This window comes from Salvelinus sp. IW2-2015, linkage group LG8 (genome assembly GCF_002910315.2).
Source record: "Salvelinus sp. IW2-2015 linkage group LG8, ASM291031v2, whole genome shotgun sequence".
NCBI lineage: Eukaryota > Metazoa > Chordata > Actinopteri > Salmoniformes > Salmonidae > Salvelinus > Salvelinus sp. IW2-2015.
In genome coordinates this window covers 5,037,015-5,062,003 of record NC_036848.1, presented here as the reverse complement: position 1 = coordinate 5,062,003, position 24,989 = coordinate 5,037,015, and the positions used below count along the sequence as shown (strand labels likewise).

At 42.3% G+C, this 24,989-nt stretch overlaps 2 protein-coding genes across 7 annotated transcripts in view; one reads left to right on the top strand and one right to left on the bottom strand.

Annotated features, from left to right (window-relative positions):
- LOC111967301 (storkhead-box protein 2) overlaps window positions 1–3,812 on the top strand; it is a 129,234-nt gene extending 125,422 nt beyond the window's left edge. For all 4 annotated transcript variants that reach the window (XM_070444708.1, XM_023992222.2, XM_023992223.2 and 1 more), the window contains exon 4: window positions 1,100–3,812. In XM_070444708.1, coding sequence (XP_070300809.1) covers window positions 1,100–1,307 — 208 coding nt within the window. In that variant the 3' untranslated portion in view covers window positions 1,308–3,812. The remainder of the gene's footprint in view (window positions 1–1,099) is intronic.
- Window positions 3,813–6,826: 3,014 nt separating this feature from the next.
- enpp6 (ectonucleotide pyrophosphatase/phosphodiesterase 6) overlaps window positions 6,827–24,989 on the bottom strand; it is a 23,317-nt gene continuing 5,154 nt past the window's right edge. Inside the window, exons 1-8 of one of the 3 annotated variants that reach the window (XM_070444707.1) lie at window positions 20,655–20,871; window positions 10,527–10,706; window positions 10,117–10,228; window positions 9,883–10,024; window positions 9,403–9,582; window positions 8,865–9,002; window positions 8,481–8,607; window positions 6,827–7,590 (exon numbers count right to left, since the gene is read on the bottom strand). In XM_070444707.1, the coding sequence (XP_070300808.1) occupies window positions 7,385–7,590; window positions 8,481–8,607; window positions 8,865–9,002; window positions 9,403–9,582; window positions 9,883–10,024; window positions 10,117–10,228; window positions 10,527–10,683 (1,062 nt within the window). In that variant the 5' untranslated portion in view covers window positions 10,684–10,706; window positions 20,655–20,871 and the 3' untranslated portion in view covers window positions 6,827–7,384. Of the gene's footprint in view, window positions 7,591–8,480; window positions 8,608–8,864; window positions 9,003–9,402; window positions 9,583–9,882; window positions 10,025–10,116; window positions 10,229–10,526; window positions 10,707–18,844; window positions 19,138–20,654; window positions 20,872–24,989 lie in introns of those variants that run through there. The other 2 variants (XM_023992220.2, XM_023992221.2) reach the window with 2 other exon arrangements.

Here is a 24,989-nt window from a genome sequence, read left to right as displayed (position 1 = left end):
CTGTCTCTAGATAATGCTCCTCAGCAGACTGACCTGCCTCCTCAGCAGACTGACCTGCCTCCTCAGCCAGCTTATTCAAACAAGATGGGCAACCTTTTATGGAAGTGATTGTGGAACTGGAAACAGTGACCGCTGCCGATTTGAAATGGCTTGGAGTTAAAGTGGTGGCCCTTCTTTGTAGATTCGGTTGCCTATTTCCCAGCCTCTAACGACTTTGTCATTTTATTTTCCTGTGAAGAACGGTGATAAGAAGTGTGATGTGGTTTTCCACTCTGTTGGGTTGGGATCACACTAGTGATCATGTGGAGCTCTTCAGGACAGATGTCACTAATCTCCTGTGTGACTGAAAGGGCATTGGTCCACATATGTACAGTACTTGGTCTTTTGGCCCCTCCCTCCCAGGCAGCTCTGCTCCACCCCTCTCTCCCATAGTCTTGGCCTGCAGATGGAGCCAGTGAGGAGAACCACATCCACCTTTCATGGGTGACCTGGTCTAGCTGGCGGTGAAAAGATAGAAACAGGCATGATCAGACTTTTTTGACATGCTGTTACTCTCTAAATCAGTAAGACACCATTCCAAACAACTATCTTGTCATACAGATAATACCTTAAATATTATCAGTAATGTAATGTTCTCTACAATGGAATTGTTTGTAACATCAGACAAACCATGAATGAGAACCACACTTTATAAGTGTCTATATCTGCCAGAGGTTATGTATCTTATAACTCTTCTCTCATTCGTTCTTCTTGCTATACCCATCTTTTCTTCTCACCTTTTGTACCCCCCCCCCCTCTCTCTCATGACAGTGGTTACAGCAGTTACTGGTTAACATGGAGAGGATATCAAGTTTTGATTTACTTGAAGGGAACTCCCTAACCTCAATAAGTGCTGCCTATAGCTGGAAAACTTTATAGACAACATGTGTCAACAATCAATCGGATACTTTCTGCTCTCACACTATTCCACACAAACAAGGGAAGGCAGCATAACATGCTTCTGTGTTCGGACCTCTCTCCTTCTTTCTCCTCATTCTCTTCACCATTCTATTGTTCTCTTTTTGTTCTTTCCCTTCCTCTCCTCTTCTTCCTGGCTCAGCACACGAGAGAGTCTGGCCTCAAACACCTCCAGCATCGTGGAGAGCAACAGACGTCAGAACCTGGCTCTGAGTCCCGGACACCTGGGAATCGCCACGGGCAACGGTCCACCTTTCACCTTCCGGACCATTCCAGAGCCGCCGCCTACCACCCAACCCGAGAAACTCCAGAAACCCTCAAACTGTTTGGCCTCCATCACCAGTGTGTGACAGTGGCAGGAGAGGGAGATCAAATGAAGAGGGAGGTGTTGGGTTTGGATGAGTACAGCTCCTCCACCTCACTGGGACTGTTATAGTATCCAGACTGGCTGACACAACATACACCACACCAGCCCGTTCAGCGACTGSTATTACATTGTCAATCTGTCATGCAATGGTTTTGGATTAGTTTTCCTCATCTTCTGTTGGGTAATATTTGAATTTGTGATACTCACCACTACATTGTAACACCACTTCTCACAAGATTACATTTATAAAAATATTTAAAAGCATTGATCTTTTTCAATCCCATTCTAAACCTTGGAAGAAGAAAAAAAACGTAATTCTACAGGTCCTTTTTTAGGTTTTTGTTTTTACTGAGCAGTTTTTATTTATTTCATGTGACTGATTTGACTTTGACCTGCCAGTTGATATTCTGTCATTTATTTTGGTGTCAAATGTAAAAAAATTCTAATCTCAGGTCACGCGTAATTACACTCCTACCATTTTTTGGCTATGTGTGGCTGTTGAGCTTTTTAAACATACTCTTTAGCCCCCTCTGCTGGCTCACATGAGGCTCTGACACAATGCGATGCATACACAGTCCTGCTAGCTAGACTTTACCTGACCCCTCTGCCATAAGGCCTACATAATGCTGTCATGATAATATAACATGTAATAAACCGTTATGTCAGCTCATGACGACTGATTTACAGCTGTCCTAACAGAAACCGTTGTTTAGGCTTGTTAATTGTCTGGCCATACATCTAGACAATTAGCATACCTGAGTAATGGTTTGTGTCATAACTGTGTCAAGTGACATAAGCAGCTGTCATTATGGTTTATAATACTATGACATTATTATGACAGTCTTACGTAGGGTTCAAGTGACATGTTATCCTAGTGATGTTAGGAGTGCAACATGTCCAGTCCATCCAACCTCTCTCTGTAGGGTACTATTGGTGTGCCAGAGTACCCCTCTGTTCCATGGTACTGAACCCAGCCCTGACGCTGCTGTAATCTAGATAACAAAATCCAAGTGTTTGAACTGGGCTCTTAGAGCTAATGTTTACATAGAATCAGGTCTCTCAGCACATTTTGGTACATTGTAAATACAGATTAAGGAAAGGCCTCAATGCCCGACAGGGATTGAGTTTCTAAGCAGTACTACACGGCAGTCATGGCCAACAATGGAGAAACCTAACTTTTCTTTTTATTGGATTAAAAATGTCACACTATTCCTGGTGCTATTACCTGTGGTATTTTCCTGTTCAATGCATTCGATGTTCAAATTAACAACAAGGGACTTTTGAATATGGACAACGTCGAAAACCATCCCCTTTATAGAGGCAGATAAGGTCAGTCCTATCTCTTTATAGAGGCAGATAAGGTCAGTCCTKTCTCTTTATAGAGGCAGAWAAGGTCAGTCCTKTCTCTTTATAGAGGCAGATAAAGTCCTCTCTCTCCACCCCTCTGAGTTGTTTTCATATTTTACCCTATGTTGTCAGATTCTAATACAACTACCTCCACAACAGTAGAGTAGTGGCTCTCCTCTTACAAATCACTGTCATCAGCCTGTATCCTGTGAATGTCAATGTAAAAGCCCTAGAAATGACTCACACAAAGACCATGTCAAAGTGCTGGACTGACTCTCCTATTGTCATTCTCACGACAGCAGAGCTCACCTGTATGCGCTACTTGACTATTTAGCCCCTCTCTCTGTCTGAGTTTATTAGAGGTGTTCTTCTCACGCAATTCTCACTTTTTGACTCTCACTTCCCCCAACAGAAATGTAATAATTTCTGTGCGGTTTGATTAGAAGGGGGGGGGGTTCTCCTCTCCTCTATTTAATGATGTTAAGGATATCAAAGGTCAAAGGTGACCTCTTATAGCACAGCATTTCCGTAGGATACATCACCGTCCTCTCAGCACTGTGTACCATCAGTATCCATGTCTCATACAGTGTGATGATGAGCCTATGAAGGGAGTGGTGTCAACCTTGTCACTTTGGTAGTACAGTTCCAGTCCAATGACAACGCATTGAAAAGGTCCATTTTCAGTTTTTGTGAGCTCTTTTCAAATAATGATCAACATCATCAATTCCCTCTGAAATCAAAAGGGAGAATTGCAGCCAAGACTGCCTTGTATTGTCATGTTTGCACTGAAATAAATGCCTGTTCTCTGGTTGCTGTAAAAGCCATCCAAGAAGGATGTTCTGTTTATATTGAAAATATTTCATATGAAATTCTGACAGTCCATGAAATGTCTTCCCTTAACATTGCGGATTTATAATGGAGTTCAATAACGTTGTTTCTAATTGTGACGGTATGTCATACTGTAGATGATCTTGGTCTGTCATGCTTAGTAAAATAATGTCAACAATAAGAGGGATTTTTTATGTCTATAATATCTAAGTCCCTTTTTGTGTAGTCATGGTGTTTACTGTTGTTCTAGTGTGTGTGATATAACCTTTGGGGATTGTTACTTTTTAAGATAATAAAATAACATGTTTGGTTATATGTCTTGAATGTCTTTATTTAATGGAAGACCAGTGTCTCGGAGTAGGGCTGCTGATTCGGGATCAGTTTTCCTTTTAGYTCACAATGAACAAGATGATATGGACCAGGGTGACCTGATCCGAGATCAGCACTYCTACTCTAAGAGGCTTGATAACTTGTTTTCGCCGGTAGATGACGCTAAAGCACCTACAACCCACATCTGAGCGGCAATCTATCTCCACTAGATGGAGTTCTTGCCTCAATATTTGGCTACAACAACAAAACTAGTTCTTCTCAGCAACCTCRATCCACTCCACATATGGGTTCCTAAATAATTCATAAGACAGGTACYCTATATATACAAAAGTATGGGGACACCCATTCAAATTAGTGGATTCGGCTATTTCAGCCGCACCCGTTGCTGYCAGGTGTATAAAATTGAGCACACAGACATGCAACCTCCATAGACAAACATTGGCAGTAGAATGGTCTTACTGAAAAGCTCAGTGACTTTCAACATGGCACCATCATAGAATGCCACCTTCCCAATAAGTCAGTTAATAATTTCTGCCCTGCTAGAACTGCCCCGGTCAACTGTAAGTGTTGTTATTGTGAAGTGAAAATGTCTAGGAGCAACAACAGCTCAGCCGCGAAGTGGTAGGCCACACAAGCTCACAGAACTGGACCGGCGAGTGCTGAAGCACGTAAAAATGGTCTGTCTTCTGTTGCAACACTCACTACCYAGTTCCAAACTGSCTCTGGAAGCAATGTCAGCACAAGAACTGTTCGTCGGGAGCTTTATGACATGGGTTTCCATGGCCGAGCAGTCGCACACAAGCCTAAGYTCACCATGTGTAATACCAAGTGTCGGCTGGAGTGGTGTAAAGCTCGCCGCCATTGGACTCTGGAGCAGTGGAAACACGTTCTCTGGAGTGATAAGTCACGCTTCACCATCTGGCAGTCCGACAGACGAATCTGGGTTTCAAATCAAAGTTTATTTGTCACGTGCGCCGAATACAACAGGTGTAGTAGACCTTACAGTGAAATCCTTACTTACAGGCTCTAACCAATAGTGCGAAAAAAAAGGTATGTGTGTGTGTAGGTAAGTAAAGAAATAAAACAGTAAAAATASATTTGAAAATAAGAGTAGCAAGGCTATATACAGACACCGGTTAGTCAGGCTTATTGAGGTAGTATGTACATGTAGGTATGGTTAAAGTGACTATGCATATATGATGAACAGAGAGTAGCAGTAGCGTAAAAGGAGGGGTTGGCGGGAGGTGGGACACAATGCAGATAGCCCAGTTAGCCAATGTGTGGGAGCACTGGTTTAGCGGATGCCCGGAGAACGCCATTGCATAGTACCAACTGTAATGTTTGGTGGAGGAGGAATAATGGTCTGGAGCTGTTTTTCATGGTTCAGGCTAGGTTCCCTTAGTTCCAGTGAAGTGAAATCTTAACGCTACAGCATACAATGACATTCTAGATGATTCTGTGCTTCCAACTTTGTGGCAACAGTTCGGGYAAGGCCCTTTCCTGRTTCAGCATGACAATGCCCCCGTGCACAAAGCGAAGTCCATACAGAAATGGTTTGTCGAGATCGGTGTGGAAGAACTTGACTGGCCTGCAAAGAGCTCTGACCTCAACTCCATCGAAAACCTTTGGGATGAATTGGAATGCCGACTGCGAGCCAGGCCTAATCGCCCAACATCAGTGCCCGACCTCACTAATGCTCTTGTGGCTGAATGGAAGCAAGTCCCTACAGTAATGCTCCAACATCTAGTGGAAAGCCTTCCCAGAAGAGTGGAGGATATAATAGCAGCGAAGAGGAGACCAACTCCATATTAATGCCCGTGATTTTGGAATGAGATGTTGGACGAACAGGTGTCCACATACTTTTGGTAATGTAGTGTAAACTCCTGCATGACCTTTGGCCRGTGTAGTGTAGGTCATTGGATTTCATTCGGTCACTTTAATTGKTTTTGGACAGGTTCTGACAACTTCCAAATTATGTTTTTTTTATTTTTTTTATTAATAGCATTTTGTCTATCATTGTTATGTGTCATTCCAAGTTGAGTGAAGTCCCTCCAGTATTTTGTTACGCTGCCAGGAAAATACATCTCTGGAGCTTGGAAATGATATAATCACTACATCTTGGGTTTACTAGGAGTTGAGAGTGAATAATTGAATTAGTGCTCACAGATTGTAACATAACCCAGTGAAAACAATGTGAGGGCCGACCAAGATCAACCACATCCTAACATATTTTGGCTTAATCGTCATATGATTAGCCTGCTTAATTGCTTACACATAACTTAAGATGTTCTGAAGTAAAGTTCTACACGTTTTTTCCATGTATCAGAATTCTAGGCCTCAAACTGACAAACCAAAATCTTGAACTTGCTAGGATGCTGAATTTCACTCTGTGTACCCAAAGTAGCAGATGTCTCACCATTCAACCAAAGTCTGTAATGATGCACGTATAGGTCATTCAGAATGACTATATCATGTTGAGACCTTTGAACCATGCCTTTTAAAGCCATGCCTTTTAAAGCCATGCTCTACCACCATGCTATTGGCCTTGGCTTTTTATCAGGCCTTCTGCATTTTCACATGACGACCTGCACCCCAAAGTATTAGAACATTTACTTAGACTGGCTTCTGGAAGTCTTCTCTTTTACCTTGTCAAAGTCAACTTGCTACTTCAAAATGACTGCTTACAACAGCCTTAGACAGTATATTGTACAGTCCAGGAAACAAAAATCACATATCTTTTTTCAAGGTTTTATTGATCAATCTAATTAGTAGAAACACCACAGAGCTTTTCCATGGAAGTCTGAAGATTTGCAGCAAAAAAACAAAGGTGACAATAAGTACAAAACTACATTTACTTCGTTACAGTACAGAACAATGCAGAGAGTTCTTCTAAACCTCATATTCAAACAATTATAAAAAAGACGTCATTCTTTCATCCAACCCTCCTTCACAGATACAATGATGAAGAGGACATTGATGCTGTAAGGAATTTACGGCGCTCATGTTAGCTCCTTTAGCAGCAGCAAATCACGATAGAGATGATTGTGAACTAAGGTTGGTCCAGATTACTTATAAAATGTTTTGGTTTACAAAGAGAGTTTTTGGTTATACTATATAAACTGAAGGCACTGTCAACCCATATTTAAATATAAAACCTGTGTGATCAATGMGTTTTGTACTTTTCACTGTCATGTTTAGAATAGGAAATGGTTTGGAAACCTGTGTTGGCTCAGGTGCCATGATAGGGTAGATTGCTGCCATCAGAACCATGTATTTATAGAGTTGGGCCATTGAGATTTCTGCATTTACATGACACCACAACATTCTATTGCAGCCATGTTAGCTCCCCATTAACATTACACATGGGGAATATTTAAACAATGCTATGTAACAGAATGTCTAGGACTCAACTACATGGCTCTGCCCATAGAATTAGGAATGAAAACACAAAATAATCATTTAATAGGATCTCCATGACTCTGCCTGCCATTATCAGCGCATTATAGAGCTATGTGGGTATATGACACTCTAGTGAATGAGGGAATCTCTCTGGTTCTAAGCCTGTAGAGACAGCACCAGGGCTAGTAGACCCAGATCCCGGAGAGGACTAGGCCAGGCCAGGCCCACAGAGCCACTGAGAAGGTACTCCACCCGGGACCAGGAACCGTTGTTGGGCAGAGGCAGAATCCCCAGAGTCCTACACATCAGGTTGTACACATCCACTGCTCTGATAGGGGCCGCACGCACATTCCTCTTGAAATCTGAAGGTAAGAAGACAATTTGTAGATAATTATACCTGTGGATTTTATCATGGCAAAGACCGTACAGCAGAGTAGAAATTATTTTCTGGGTCACTTCCAAAGTACATCAGTGTTATTTGAGGTGTTTGACTCATGATAATGATAAGAGTCATAACAACACTGATTAGAATATTAAAGTTCAATAAAAAAAGTTATAGGCAGTACAGCTCAGATCATGTTAATGATCACTATGAGAGCGATGATGTACTGTACATAGTAAACACGGTGCCTGTGTACTACATTGGGATCCTATATCTATATATACACACACACACACACTGAACAAAAATAGAAACGCAACATGTAAAGTGTAGGTCCCATTTTTCATGAGCTGAAATAAAAGATCTAAGAAATGTTCCATAAACACAAAAAGCTTCTTTCTCTCAAATGTTGTGCACAAATGTGTTTACATCCCAGTTGGTGAGCATTTCTGCCAAGATAATCCATCCACCTGACAGGTGTGGCATATCAAGAAGCTGATTAAACAGCATGATCATTACACAGCTACACCTTGTGCTGGGCACAATAAAAGGCCACTCTAAAATGTGCAGTTTTGTCACACAACACAATGCCACAGATGTCTCAAGTTTTGCTGTGACTGCAGGAATGTCCAACAGAACTGTTGCCAGAGAATTTAATGTTAATTTCTCGACCATAAGACYTCGTTTTAGAGAATTTGGCAGTACTGCGGGATCGTCTGAGGAAGATTAGGGCCTAATAKATRTATTTCAATTGACTGATTGCCTTCTATGCAACTCAGTAATATCTTTGTAATTGTTGCATGTTGCATTTATATTTTTGTTCAGTATAATTCTATGACTATAAAGGCCTACTGGTCAGACAGTTGTTACCTGGTCCCTGTGCTAAGAAGAAGCCCCTCATGTCCACAAACTCGTTGTCGTAGCCGTGCCAACCATGCTGCCATCCCTGCGGCTCTGGTGAACTGCRGTTCTGCCAGAAAGGCAGTTTGGACTTGCTCTGAAAACAGAGGCAGCCATGTCAGTACGTAATGGGTTAAAAGACAGTGGAATGAAGGTCAGCCTACTTGTTCCAGTGTTGCTCATTTGCTGTACATAATAGCACGCTAAGGAATTGTCCCAAATGTCACTCTATTCCCTATATAGTGCACTACTTTTGACCAGGGTCCATAGTCAAAAGTAGTGCACTATATAGGGTGCCACTTGGAATGTAAACTAGGTATATCATCACTGAGATGTGATGTGTCAAAGCCTTACCTCTGTTATGAACCAGCCAGGATCAGCCACCAGGGTCAGACTGGAGACAAACTTCCCCCCCTTGTAATGGAAGCGATCAGGGACCTGATTCCTCCTGTAGACATTCATGTTCCGTACACTGCTCAGTGCTCTGTAGACCTGCCATCAACACAACTCAGATTCACTATACATTCTATTCATGTTTTTCCTCCCTGTTTTGCTCAGGGAGAGGTGTAGCTACAAATTGCATACCACTCTACAGCGCAGTAAGTAACCCCATGGTACTGACATATGGGACCTTCACCTGTACATTTGGATACAGAAGTTATGGCTGGCTTGACTGAGCCCTTTCATATACATTTTTATGGCGCAAACTTTTTTGGAAATGTTTGATTTGACAGAGAAGAGTATTCAAGTGACTAAATGTGCCAACATGACATGTTTGTTTCTGTTTACTATGGCAGAGAGGAGAAATCAAGGACGCATGTTTTTTCCAGTGTCTTGGCTGGGTTGAAAGACAATTAGCCTGTATGTATGACAGAAATGGAAATCAATTTACCTRCTCATATTTAGCTTGTTTTGGCCACAGACTGACGACAGGCCCCCGGTCCATCATCTTGACAACGTCAGACATGTTTATGTACGTCACAAGCTCAATGACTTTCTCCATCCACTTGATCTCTGTCATCCCATGGTCGGAGAACATGATGACGTTCAGCTCGTCACGCAGGTTCTTATCCTGAAATACAGCAGGGTGGTGGTGACCTGTTCAGATCAAAGGCTGTGTCCCAAATCGCTCCCTATTCCCTATATAGTGCACAACTTTAGCCCAGGGCCCAATGGCTCCCTACTCCCTATATAGTGCACTACTTTCGACCAAGGCCATCTGGTCACAATGTCCGCTCAACATTATGACCACAATCAGTAGGCCATGTCTGTTACTTTGTACAAATCATTCTAAAATGGAAACATTGTTGCTGGATTGAGTTGTTCATTTTTAGTCTCTTTTCAATGTTTGGAAAACAATATAGGGCCTAACCTTAATGTTTTGGTTTAGCACCTGGAAGGCGATGTCCAGCCTCTGAACAGCAGTCTTCACCTGAGAAGACATGGGGCCATAGTGATGCCCCTCTACGTCAATCTTCTCATAGTACACAGCAGCCATGTCTGCTCTGCCACTACTGATGAAGTAAAAACATGCTTGTTGTTATAACACAACAGAATGGCACTACATTCCAAACCTGACTGATGCCAAAATACCTCAATTTCTTACCGTAAACCTTCGAGAGCTCTTTCAATAGAATCTGTCAGATTTCTCTCTGTGGGATTGTAGACGTATTCCTCACAGAACGAAGGTCTCACACCCAGAATCTCCACCTCACAACCTGATAACATGACAGTTGATAACATGACAGTTGATAACAGGTGTCACATCACTGCTCACTGTGCTTCTAGAATGTTCACGCTTGAGTTCATCTTAATGATCCAATTGGAATGAACATCAATGGAAAGCATTTCATTTGATTCCAGAATACACAGCATCTGAATCCTGTGTTCTGTATATGACTGGTAGACAAAACATTTCAAATACTTGAATAACTATAATTATATCCAAAACAATGTAATATCACTGGGGGCCTTAATGTCTTTCTTTTGTCTGAAATGTGCCAGAGTTGTCCTTACCGGGCCAATAGTACATGAAGACTTTCTTCCCGAGTTTCTGCATGGTTACCCAGATGGGCTCAGACCCGTCCCACCACATTGGCAGCCGACTGTCTGGGTTGATGCCGATTAGGAATTCCTTGAGAGAGCCCTGATCCCACATGTAATTCCCTGTCATTTGGTGCACTTCACAGTACCGGCCTGAAAACCCAGAAATTGCTTTTTTATTTCAGAAGTTAGATATGGACATAGATAAGACTTTTTATGGGCAAAGACTRAAGGGAGAGTAGTGAGTTTGATGTGTGCCAGCTTTATAAGGACATTTGAGTATTTCTGGCCCAGCTACTTATTTTTATCCAGCTCGGTCCAAAAGGGTTCCTGTGACTGAAAACTGTTGTCTACAGCTGTGTTTCAGTTATAAACCATCATTTAGATGTTAACTAAGTTGGTATCCATGATCCCGGACATGAATACTTAGTTATTTTCATTAAACAACCCATTGACCTGTAATTGTACTGTTCTGTATTTGTTATGGGATACTGGGTCATGTTACGTTTGCCAGCTAACCCCCCAGTGCTTTAAACACAGCCAGCATTCACAAAATATGATGTATTGTGTAACGGCAGTCAGCCAGATGCTTTTTGGTCACAGAGCCTACACTCTTAGAAAAAAATTGTCCCCATAGGAGAACCCTTTTTGGTTCCAGGTAGAARCCTTTTGGGATTCATGTAAAACCCTCTGTAGAAAGGGTTCTACCTGGAACCCAAAAGGATTCTACCTGCAACCAAAAAGGGTTCTTCAAAGGGTTCTCCTATGTGGACAGCAGAAGAACCATTTAAGYTTCTAGTAGCACCTTTTTTTCTAAGAGTGTAGGTTAACTGGCTGAAACAGACCTTGCCTAGGACTGATAWGATGCAATAAAACAACAAATGATTATCTCTGTGAGCGCTGACGTCTTCACTCGTTAAAGTTGGTTTACTGCTAAGTTCTCTAGGTTCAATTCAGTTGAGACAGTGGGCAAGTGCTTTCTCCCCCACCCTTACAAAACACACAGACTCAAGGTCATCCACACACACAGGCAGTGTCTCCTCCTCCCTTCCCCTAGCAGGCTCACACTACCTGGTATCACAACTCACAACAAATTAACATTAAAACACAAACTACAGTCACAACACAACTACAGTCAACAACACTAACACAACTACAGCCAACAACACTAACACAACTACAAGCCACAACACAACTACAGTCACAACACAACTACAGCCACAACACAACTACAGCACAACACAACTACAGCCACAACACTAACCACACTACAACCACAACACTAACACAACTACAGCCACAACACAACTACAGCCACAGCACTAACACAACTACAGCCCACAGCACAACATAACTACAGCACTAACACAACTACAGCCACAACACTAACAACAACTACAGCACAGCACTCAACACAACTACAAGCCACAGCACCAACACAACTACAGCCACAGCACCAACACAACTACAAGCCACAGCACCAACACAACTACAAGCCACAGCACCAACACAAACTACAGGCCACAGCACCAACACAACTACAGCCACAGCACCAACAACAACTACAGCCACAGCACCAAACACAACTACAGCCACAGCACCAAACACAACTACAGCCACAGCACCAAACACAAACTATCAGCCACCACACCAACACAACTACAGCCACACACTAACACAACTACAGCCAACATCACTAGAGACACAACACTACAGCACTAACACAACACAGCATAACACAACTACAGCACTAACACAACTACAGCACTAACACAAACTACAGCCACAGCACCAACACAACTACAGCACCATACACAACTACAGCCACAGCACTAACACAACTACAGCCACAGCACTAACAACAACTACAGCCACAGCAACTAACACAACTACAGCCACACACTAACACAACTACAGCCACAGCACTAACACAACTTACAGCACTAACACAACTTACAGCACTAACACAACTACAGCACGTAACACAACTACAGCACTAAACACAACTACAGCACTAACACAACACAAGCACTACAACACATAACACAGCACTAACAACAACTACAGCACTAACACAACTACAGCCCACAACACAACTACAGCACACCAGCACAACTCAGCCACAGCACTAACACAACTACAGCCACAAGCACTAACACAAACTACAGCCACAGCCACTAAACACAACTACCACAGCACTAAACACAACTACAGCACTAACACAACTACAGCACTAACACAAAACTACAGCACTAACCCACAACTACAGCACTAACACAAACTACAGCACTAACACAACTACAGCCACAGCACTCAACACAACTACAGCCACAGCACCAACACAACTACAGCCACAGCACAACACAACAACAGCCCACAGCACCAACAACAACTACAGCCACAAGCACCAACACAACTACAGCACTTTAACACAACTACAGCCACAGCACTAACACAACTACAGCCACAGCACTAACACAACTACAGCCACAGCACTAACACAACTACAGCCACAGCACTAACACAAACTTACAGCCACAAACACTAACACAACTACAGCCACAGCACCAACACAACTAGTCACAGCACCAACACAACTAGTCACAGCACCAACACAAACTAGTCACACACCAACACAACTACAGTCACAACTCAGACACGACAACACGTTGAGCAAGGACACATCTTTTATTTGAACAACCGTTCAGTACTGCCACTGCTGTTTGTAGAGGCGCTCAAGCAACTATGTGGTTCCTTATTAAAGTGATGCCAGGAATGTAGCTAATCTCGGGTATTTTGGAGCCACAGCTCCGCAGAGTTACGACATTCAGAAATGACTCAAATAAATGCTCTGAATCCTTTTGGTAGCTCAGCGTCACAGCTCTGCCTACAGTTTTTCCTCTGAGAAAAACAAATAAAACTGCAGCTGTGTTTTGTTAGCCGCCTGCAATAGTCTCTATGGACATCTGAGGTTCAGTTGAAATAGCACTGAGGGTGAATGGGGGCCAGTACAGGACCTTTATAAGGCTACCTATTTACTGTACAGAGGATGCTAGAATGAACATATTTTTCCATTATTAAAGTTATTTACTGTAGCGTTTCAGGGGAAATAGATTATGCATGTACGAACTACACATTGACACATCCTCTTTGGACTGGATGTGTCAATGTGTAGTTCGTACATGCATAAATCTATGAGCAGAATTACTGTCTAACCTCAATTAGGCATGAAATCCCTAGTTTGAAAGCGACTATTTACTGGAAGCTGTCCAGCGCCATTTCCCCCCAGGTGGACCAGCCTCCTAGCAATTTGAGTTCCAACCAGTGGCGTGTATTCATGGATGCCAAGGGATGCCAGGCGTCCCCAAAACATGAACCAAGAACTGGTTCTTCTTTCATCTCTGTGTTTCATACTTTTCCTTCAATTTGCAAGAGGCTGAATGTATCTCACCGGAGAAAGAATCCGACCAAGTGAAACAGCGCCACTCTGTCTCAATATGTATAGCCCATCTACCTGATGCGGTCTGGTCAAAAAAAGTATGACATTAATGCTGCCRGTAGCATTGAATGCAAGGGAAGCCAGCAAGCATTTGTACTCCCTTTAAAATAGTAAATTTTTCAAATAATAGCCAATCAGTGTTGAGCTAAACTGAGTGAGCTCAACTGTGAATGGTCCTAGCGCACCCAAAAAAAGTGTTAAAAAGGAAGCCAGTTAGAATTTGGCTTCTCACCAATCACATCAAAAGCCAAATGTCATTGCCAGACATTCTTTATTGTTGTATCTCCTTGTGTCGTTGTCCTCCAGTGGCTAGCTAGCTAAAATGGCCCTTTCCTAAATTAACCATGGATGGAGATAAATTAAGTAAAACCACAAGTCCAAATCCCTGTGTAGGCTACTAGCCAAGGATCACAATGGCGATTCTGATCCAACCATAAATTCATACATTGTAGTGCCCCTAGCCTGAGAGGATGAAAGTTAAATATGTAGCTAGAAGTAGTAGGCTAATGTTAACTAGCTGGCCCGGTGCATTGTTGCCCATGAATAGAAGTTAGGCTAGCGAGCAAGCATTTTAGCCAGGTAGCCTAGGACAACAAAAACGAATGTTTGAGTCATGGTACGTGTCGGCAACATGAAAGAGAGYTGGATGGATTTCGCGTTTCTCTACAAGTAGGGTGAGTCAACATGTTTTTGCTACTTGCACGCCCGCACARGCCCACACACAGAAATCATCATAGTAGATTAGATGATGTTGAAGGAATAGTGGAGGTAGCTCCTGTTTTCTTTGCGACTTGCTGTAACTCTGTTTCCAAATCAATAGTTGTTTAGTAGTCCGAAAATGTTGGAAACATTACCTTGCTTGACAATACTGTAGGTCATGTAACTTTGTTACATGCAATATGCTTTGTGAACTTCACTAGACAGATGTTGCGCTCCGTTTTTGTGATGAAACAAAGGTGTGGTTGAATTTATTCTGCCACTGTGTCTTCTTCTTGTCTTGGCCTTAGGCCTATATATCACGTTGTCAAGGCATATTAATTAACAGGTTATAGAGCAAACAATGCAATTGTGACAACACAAAGGTTGTACTATGGCATTTTTTCCTGGCTTGGCTACCCCAGTGATTTTAACAACGCACCACTACTGGTTCCTCACCATTTGAGTGACAGCTAGKAAGATGRACACAGCAGAGCGAGAGAAAGAGAGCAATGACGTGGCACACATATCTGCACATGTGACGTAGTACGCAATTTTCGGGGGCCACTTTTGGCTTTTAGAACTACAAAGAATACAAAAGTACCAGAGAATGTCTTTAATAATATAAAGCAGGACAGTAAGAAGTACTCTCTCCATGTGTAGAAACCCTGCAGTCTGTACAGTAAACTCACAGGTAGAGCTCCAGCACTTGGCTCTTCTGAAGAAGCACCCTTCCCTGACCCCTCCAAATAAACCAGTCTCTGAAAAGCTCCATCAGCTTTGAAATAGCTCCTTCTGCATGGTTGCAGTCTAGCCCGGCGTGACTGGAGGGCCCTGTGTCAGATGCCCGGCYTGACTGGAGGGCCCTGTGTCAGATGCCCGGSGTGACMGGAGGGCCCTGTGTCAGATGGCCTTTGTCAGCTCTGTTTTGGTTACGTTGTTAATACACGTGCACAAAATGATGGTAGTAGCCTAAGCCGAGGCTTTGTTGAGGGGAATGTGCTCTACCAAAACAACTTACATCAGCAAATCATCCACAAAGTGATCCGGTGATTGGAAGGGATTTGACAGAATCTGTTGTCTTTGGGGCTTTACTGCTCTTCCCTCTGCTCTCTCTCTGCCAGGGGTTCAGCCTGGAGTGGAYATAGCCTACAGCCGCTGACTGAGGAGCCATACAGCCCAGGGCTGTTATCACTGAAGTACTACCTACATCTGTTGTTATGTCACTACTACACTGTCATTGATGTGTCGTTCACTGCCAGTACTCTGAAGAGGTKCAGTTTGGCTGAGAGAACTGTTCATGTGCAAAGCAGTGTGTTGTTAAGTACACTACCGTTCAAAAGTTTGGGGTCACTTGTTGTCCTTGTTTTTTAAAGAAAAGCACATTTTTGATCCATTAAAATAACATCAAATTGATCAGAAATACAGTGTTGACATTGTTAATGTTGTAAATGAGTATTGTACCTGGAAACACCCCTRTCCCTCCTGGCAACCACACTGTCTATATTGTGCCACTTACATATGTTATGAGTGAGAACAAGGGACAACCAGAGCCATGTATCTAGAGAGTTGGGCCAATGAGGTTTCTGCATTATGATGCATTCACATGACACATCAATTCTATGGCAGCCATGTTAGCGCCCCAATAACATTACATGGGAAATATTTAAACAATGCAATGTCACAGAATGTCTAGAATTAGAACAATATAAAAAAWTCTAAAASTTGGCCTAACTTTAAATATATACAGTTGAAGTCGGAAGTTTACATACACTTAGGTTGGAGTCATTAAAAGTCGTTTTTCAACCACTCTACAAATTTCTTGCCAAAACATTTAGGACATCTACTTTGTGCATGAAACAATTGTTTACAGACAGATTATTTCACTGTATCACAATTCCAATGTGTCAGAAGTTTAGATACACTAAATTGACCGTGCTTAAACAGCTTGGAAAATTGCAGAAAATATGCCATGGCTTTAGAAGCTTCTGATAGGCTAATTGACATCATTTGAGTCAATTGGAGGTGTACCTGTGGATGCATTTCAAGGCCTACCTTCAAATCAGTGCCTCTTTGCTTGACATCATGGAAAAATCTGGACCTAATGGGGAGCAATTTCCAAACACCTGAAGATACCATGTTCATCTGTACAAACAATAGACACAAGTATAAACACCATGGGACCACGCAGCCGTCATACCGCTCAGGAAGGTGATGCTTTGTCTCCTAGAGATTAATGTACTTTGGTGCGAAAAGTGCAAATATATCCCAGCACAACAGCAAAGGACCTTGTGAAGATGCTGTAGGAAACCGGTACAAAAGTGTCTATATCCACAGTAAAACGAGTCCTTTATCGACATAACTGAAAGGCGCTCAGCAAGGAAGAAGCCACTGCTCCAAAACTGCCATAAAGAAAGCGAGACGACGGTTTGCAACTGCACATGGGGATAAAGATATACTTTTTGGAGAAATGTCCTCTGGTCTGATGAAACAAAAATACACCTGTTTGGCCATAATGACCATCGTTATGTTCAGAGAAAAAGGGGGAGGCTTGCAAGCCGAAAAACACCATACCAACCGTGAAGCACGGGGGTGGCAGCATCATGTTGTGGGGTGCTTTGCTGCAGGAGGGACTGGTGCACTTCACAAAATAGTTGGCCTCATGAGGTAAAATTATGTGGATATATTGAAGCAACATCTCAAGCATCAGTCAGGAAGTTAAAGCTTGGTCGCAAATGGGACTTCCAAATGGACAATGACCCCAAGCATACTTCCAAAGTTGTGGCAAAATGTGGCAAAAAAGGACAAAGTCAAGGTATTGGAGTGGCCATCACAAAGCCCTGACCTCAATCCTATAGAAAATTTGTGGGCAGAACTGAAAAGTTGTACGAGCAAGGATGCCTACAAACCTGACTCAGTTACACCTGCTCTGTCAGGAGGAATGGGCCAAAATTCACCCAACTTATTGTGGGAAGCTTGTGGAAGGCTACCAGAAACGTTTTAACCAACAATTTAAAGTCAATGCCACTACATACACTCAATTAGTATGTAAACTTCTGACCCACTGGGAATGTGATGAAAGAAATAAAAGCTGAAATCAATCATTCTCTCTACTATTATTCTGACATTTCACATTATTTTAAGAAAGTAGTGATCCTAACTGACCTAAAACAGGGAATATTTACTAGGATTAAATGTCAGGAATTGTGAAAAACTGAGTTTAAATGTATTTGGCTAAGGTTTATGTAAACTTCTGACTCCAACTGACATTCCGTGACATAGCATTGTTTAAATATTTCCCATGTAATGTTAATGGGGCGCTAACATGGCTGCCATAGAATGTTGTAGTGTCATGTGAATGTACCATGATGCAGAAACCTCATTGGCCCCACTCTCTAGATACATGGCTCTGGTTGTCCCTTGTTTTCACTCATAACATATGTAAATGGGACAATAGAGACAGTGTGGTTGCCAGGAGGGAGAGGGYCGTGGGGTTCTTTTACTGATGAGGCAGAGTTCTACTGCTCGAGGACCCAGGACAGCTGTGCCAGGCTCCTGTCCATCAATGGATGTATTATACATCCATCACTGAATTAGGCTACTAGCAATGTCTACACAAGGATTTCAGAGAATGGCCTACTTATGAAATGTCATCTGCGTTCCATTCCATGGTGTAAAGTTTACTTTCAGTAATTGTTGGGTTGATCATTTGTCAACCTAAGTTAACAAATCATTAAATTACCAATGTGTCARTCTGCAACAATATTGATGAGAATGATTGACCAATTATTGTTATTTCAGTGTTGCCACAACAGAGTACAAAAGGCTACTTTACAACTTTGTACATAAACATCAAAGTTTAAACTCCACTGTCACTACTTCCTATTTGTTCAGGCAAGCAATAAAGGTTCAAATGGATTGCAACCTGTGAACTTACTGTTTAGTAACACTGTATGTCCAAGATAACAAATAAATGGCTCCAAGTTCGTAAAATCTTATTTGGTGATCAATCATGGTCAACCTTTCATAGCCTAATCTATATTTTTTCACTGCTGTAACTTTGAGGCACAGTCAGTCAAAGGTAAAATCATCTCACCTGTCATTAGTGAGTAGTAATTMGGGTATGAAAGGCTGGGGAAATCGGGGGTCATATAATCCACTTTGACCCCGTTATCCATAATCTCTTTAAACCCAGGCAGGTTTTGCAGATCGTCCATGTAATCATATCGAAAACCATCGATGAGGAACACCAGAAGTTTGCGGCTGGCGAGGCAGGATCCCGACAAAAGCACTGCGAGAATGGCGATAGCGCACGCCAGGCTCAGTCTGGACATGATGGCTCGTGACGGTCCACTGATACGCACATGTAACGGTACTGAACGCTGCGAGCGGYGGCAGGGGCCCCAATATGAGTAGGGGAGGGGCTAATGGCATTGTTATAGGGCTAGGCCTACTGCAGTTTGAGAATGAAAGTCCATGCACTCAGACTCACTCTAAGYAAAAACAACGTTAAGGCTATTCTTTATTTTGTTATATAAATATTTAATAAGGGCCTAGGCTTATTTGATTTTTGTATTTAATAATTTGTGATTTTTTTKTTTTATAATTTCTACAGTGGAAAATTAAAGTGACACCCTAAAGCCCACTGTAACATATGGAGCAAATTATATTTTCTGTCGAATAAATATTGACATTTCAAATAGTTGGATCAATCAAAATGTCATTGGATTATTGAAGACCAAGTTCCATATAATATCAATCAATGATGTATTTAATACCCACAAAGCATTTTTACTCTAAACCCGTAATATAAAACAATCACCAGCAGAGTGTGCTCTTCTCATATTTGTCCACGGAACACTTGTTCAACACGTTATACAACGGGTGGGTCTAATCCTGAATGCTGATTGGTTAATACCACATTCCATCCTGTTTCTATTCCACAAATTACCACCGGCTAAATCTAATTCAAAATGCCTATTTACTCTGTTCCATCTGACTGTGCAATCCACTGTCTCATCAGCCTAGTAAGGCACTTTATAAACTTGATCTCCACTATAAAAAGCATCTAGACATTATCAAAAAAATTTTAGACTAACATTTAGTTTAACAGCAAAGATCTGTATAAACCGTCTCTCCGACAACATTATTACAATATTTAAATTCGATCTCCATCTGTCCCATAGTAATGAAAGTGTCGGGATGAGAAAGGCAGACAGTTAGCGTTTCCCATCCAGTCGAAATCATGAATCAGCTGGCATCATTTTAATGGATATTTACAAATGAATGTCAATTGAAAAAAGGTCAAACGAAACAATGTGCAGCTAGTTTGCAGTCTTTCCAGCTTCAATTTGAAGTGATTGTGTTAGTTGTGTTGTTGGCTAGCTCCTCTGAACAACGGTGTCCTGAGGAGAGAGCACATTTTCTATGCCAGGTGAAATCGTGCCTCATTAGCTTATTGGTATGGATGTATCCAAATAAATGCCACTCGAAAACAGCTTATGCAAATGCAGCTAATTTGCTGTTWATCAGTCTGCACTATTTGATGTGACTAAGTTAGCTGTAGTTGGCTAGCAAGTGATAAGAACGTTGCCAGCKAGTATGGCAATAGAACATGTAGAGGAACAACTGGGTCGCGTCCATAGATACAGAACAAAAAGACTTAACTGTGCCGCGTCTCTGGCAACTGAACCGATGGAAGGAACGACCAGCAGGCTTGGGTAGCAACCCCAGATTTGTGTCGGGACTATATCTTGTGCAGTGGAAATTTTAGCATGTAAATCTTCGTGGGCAAAMAACACAACACTAAACAATACATTAATTACACTATAACGGCGACAAACAGTGCCCACAAACTGTTAGGGCCTACATAKAACTGTATGAACAGCAGAGTCCCAACACCTTACCACTGCTACACCTGGCTATCAGCGGAGCCTTGTCTGGCAGCGAAACAGTTCATTCAGCCTCTGTAACGATTGTCATCTGGAGAAGGAGAGGAGGACCAAGGTGCAGCGTGGTAAGTGGTCATATTTTTTTATAAAATACAAAAACACTTGAAAAACGACAAACGAACAGTCCTGAAAGGTGAAACAAAACACAAAACACTAAACAGGAAACAACCACCCACAAACAAGTGGGAAAACAGGCTACCTGAATATGGATCCCAATCAGAGACAACGATAGACAGCTGCCTCTGATTGGGAACCACACCAGGCCAAACACACAGAAACAGAAAACCTAGACCTACAACATAGAATACCCAGACATAGAATACCCACCCACATCACACCCTGCCCAAACTAAAAATAGAAACATACAAAGCAATCTACGGTCAGGGCGTGACAGCCTCATTTGCTGCCTTTAAAAAAAACATAGCTGAAATGGCTATTAKTTAAACAAATGTGGTTTCTACTGACAATTGAGATGTACAAAATATGGCATAAGGGGACGACAAGCGGATAAGAGGCAATCCGTAATTTTGATTAAGACATTAATGAGTGAGCTAGGACGGACTAGTCAATATAACTATTTGTTCAGCCCTTTTGAAATGTACAGTGACAGAATTCAGAACATGGGCCGTTCTTAAAGCGTTCTCCCTGTACACCAAGTCAGAACCGTAGGATAAATACAGGGGGCATATTAGCAGACAATGAAAGCTCTTACAATATTCAATTTGGCAGGTGTAGGCCATCATTGTAAATAAGAATTTGTTCTTAACTGACTTGCCTAGTTAAATTAATTAATTAAGTTATGATTTTAATGGCAAAGCAGACAAAAAAACTCAAAATATGAGGTAAACTCCCAGCAGATCCCCAAGTCCAATGGGTATATCCACTGGTGTGGTGATGTTAATGTTCTCCATAACCAGAATGATTTTGCAGTGCATGGTGATCGAACCGGTTTCCTGTTATATTCAGAGGTGTAGGAAGGGTGAAGTCTGTTTCGTGATATCCAATTGGTAGTTAGTTTTGTCCCATCGCTGCAACTCCCGTATGGACTCCATACGGGAGAGGCGAAGGTCGAGAGCCATGCATCTTCCGAAACACGACCCTGCCAAGCCGCAATGCTTCTTGACACACTGCTCGCTTAACCCGGAAGCCAGCTGCACCAATGTGTGGGAGGAAACGCCGTACAACTGGCGACCGCTGTCAGCTTGCAGGTGCCGGGCCCGCCACAAGGAGTCGCTAGAGAYCGATTGGACATGGATATCCCGGCCAGCCAAACACCAACCCAGACGACGCTAGGCCAAACATGCGCCGCATCATGGGTCTCCAGGTCACGGCTGGCTGTGACAGCCTGGGATCGAACCCAGGGCTATAGTGACACCTCAAGCACTGCTATGCGGTGCCTTAGAACGCTGCCCCACTCAGGAGGCCATTTATACAGATGTTTAACAAAACATGCACACAACAGTATTCATACCTTGGTTTTTGTTGTAAATGTGAATGAAAAAAACTGTTTTGATAATGGTTTCATACACATACCCTTGTCCCTTACCTCTTTTCATTGAAGAGGTAAGGGAGGGAGGTACATGTGATCTGCATAACATAACAATTGACATACCTTTGTATGCCTCCTTGTCRGTATACCTACAGACACAAAAGTGACCAGTTCAGTCATCTGCACCCAATACAGCTAGCCTTCAACATATTCTTATGGCATACATATTCTTATAACATACATATTCTTATATTCTGTTTTAGAAAGATTTGCACAAATATGAAAAGACAGATGYTATCATCATAAAACATATACATTTGGATCATATAAGGGACAGACCTTAACTTAAATTGAGGAGATCTTTACATTGTTCAGTTAAGTGCCTACACRTGCTGTCCTTTCAATTCCAAATGTTTCAGTTGGGCAGTTAGGTTCCTGCAAGAACCCCCACCAACAAAGGAGGTTCCTCGATGAACCCCACCTCCTATGGGCTTCTTGAAAMAACCTTTTGGGGGGAATTTTCACTGCCAAAAACCCTAAGGTTCTTCAAAGGTCTTTGAGGATCTTAGAAGAACCCTTGTTGAACCCCTACTTGTTAGTGTGATTCCATTCATCAAATTGCGGGTGTAATGTGCACTGTTGGGTTTGGATACTGAAATGATTTTGTGAGTGAAAGAATGTGCGTCGGTAGCCTACAGGGGTGCCTCTGTTAAGTGACTGACTGACTGACAATCAGTTGAAAACATCATGACTGGTTGTGTTTTTGCCACATTAAAAAGGGCATAGGTGGCGGCCATACGGATAGGGGAAGCTAAATTGTCCCTAAAGTAATTGAATTAAATTGCCAAAATTATATAGCCTAATTAGCTTACTCTCATCTGTACAGGAATAAATACAATCATTCAAGATAGGCCACTACACCAGAAAGCATGATTTGGCCACAGAATATCATTAGCTTCTTTTTTTTAAACTGTTGATTGTTTTAAATCGCATAGCCTAAAGTCAATCTGAAGGGACCGTAATTTGGGCAGCGCGCGCAGCAAATAACAAATAGATTAGTGGTCGCCAACTGGTCGATCCCCAAACATTCTGTAGAAAAGCCAACGATAAAGACAACGGCTTGCGCTCCTTTTTTTCGTGTTGCACTTGATTCAGAAGCCCCGCGCACCGGGTAGGCAAAATGTTCCCATTTTTAACCATTTAATTTGTCTGAAAAGACAAACTCCGTTTACCTGCCAGACCGGGAGATCTGTGGCTAAATCGAGTYTGCCTACTGTGCTGGCCAATCAGATAGCTCAAATCACCGTGCCTCCATCTTCCACTAGCCTGGCGGTAGCAAAGTTTGATACTAGCCTACSTGAGACTTCATAAAGTTTAAACCCATGACCAGGGAGAGACTGTCAAAGAATACAGCAAAGAGCTGCTGTTTCTATTACCGATTTCATGCCTAAGTTATATTCAGCACTGTCAACACTGTTTTTATTAACCACTATTACAAAACGTAAAACGCGCTTCTCTCTACTTCCACTCTCACTGCAATTAATGAGTAGCCAAGTGTATCGATAGACCTGTTTTTATTATTATTAGCAGCTCGTCTTGTCTATTTTAATATCGAAGAGTATTACACTTTCTTTGATCATAGGAACAACATTAATTTATCGCTGAGGCAGATGCAGTGCGACTCGAGTTTCGTCATCAGGTGGAAGACGTACCCTCTCTGGTCAGTCTCACCGGAGGAAAGAGCAGGGATGGTGGGAGGCGAAACCTCTGCTGCGACTAATACAGTGTTCAATACAACTGCGAATTCGGAAAAAAACGAGATCCGACGTGGGGTAATCGTTTGGAACGGTCATCCAACTCGGAACTCGCGCATCTTGCTAGAGCTCCGACTCCCCGACCTGGAGTTCACTGACTTCATTATTTGACCTTGTTTTTTCCGAGTTCCCATTTGACTTGAAAGCACCATGACCATCAGATGCAGGGACCATCAGTCGCGTAAAACAAATTATTTACAAATTATTTCAATTTATGCTCAGCTGTGCCTCGCAAGTGCTACACCAACTAACCTTTTTAACTAGGCAAGTCAGTTAAGAACATATTCTTATTTYCAATGACGGCCTACCAAAAGGCCTGCGGGGACGGGAGCTGGGATTAACAAAAATAAAACAAAAATATAGGACAAAACACATCACGACAAGAGTGACAACCCTACATAGAGACCTAAGGCACCATAGCATGGCAGCAGCACAAGATTGCACACACATTATTGGCACAGGCGAAGGGCAAGAAGGTAGACAAAAACACATCACGCAAAGCAGCCAAAACTGTCAGTAAGTGTCCATGATTGAGTATTTGAATATAGAGATGGCGATAAAACGGTCCAGTTTGAGTGTTTTTTGCAGCTCGTTTCAGTCGCTAGCTGCAGCGAACTGAAAAGAGGAGCGACCCAGGGACGTATGCTTTAGGGACCTTTAACAGAATGTGACTGGCAGAACGGGTGTTGTATGTATCTCAGATAGGGGGGAGTGAGGCCTAAGAGGGTTTTATAAATAAGCATCAACAAGTGGGTCTTGCGACGGGTATACAGAYATGACCAGTTCACAYYGWGGTATTGAGTGCAGTGATGTGTCCTATAAGGAGCATTGGTGGCAAATCTGATGGCCYAATGGTAAAGAACATCTAGCCGCTCGAGAGCACCCTTACTTGCCGATCTATAAATGATGTCTCCATAATCTAGCATGGGTATGATGGTCATCTGAATCAGGGTTAGTTTGGTAGCTGAGGTGAAAGAGGACCGATTA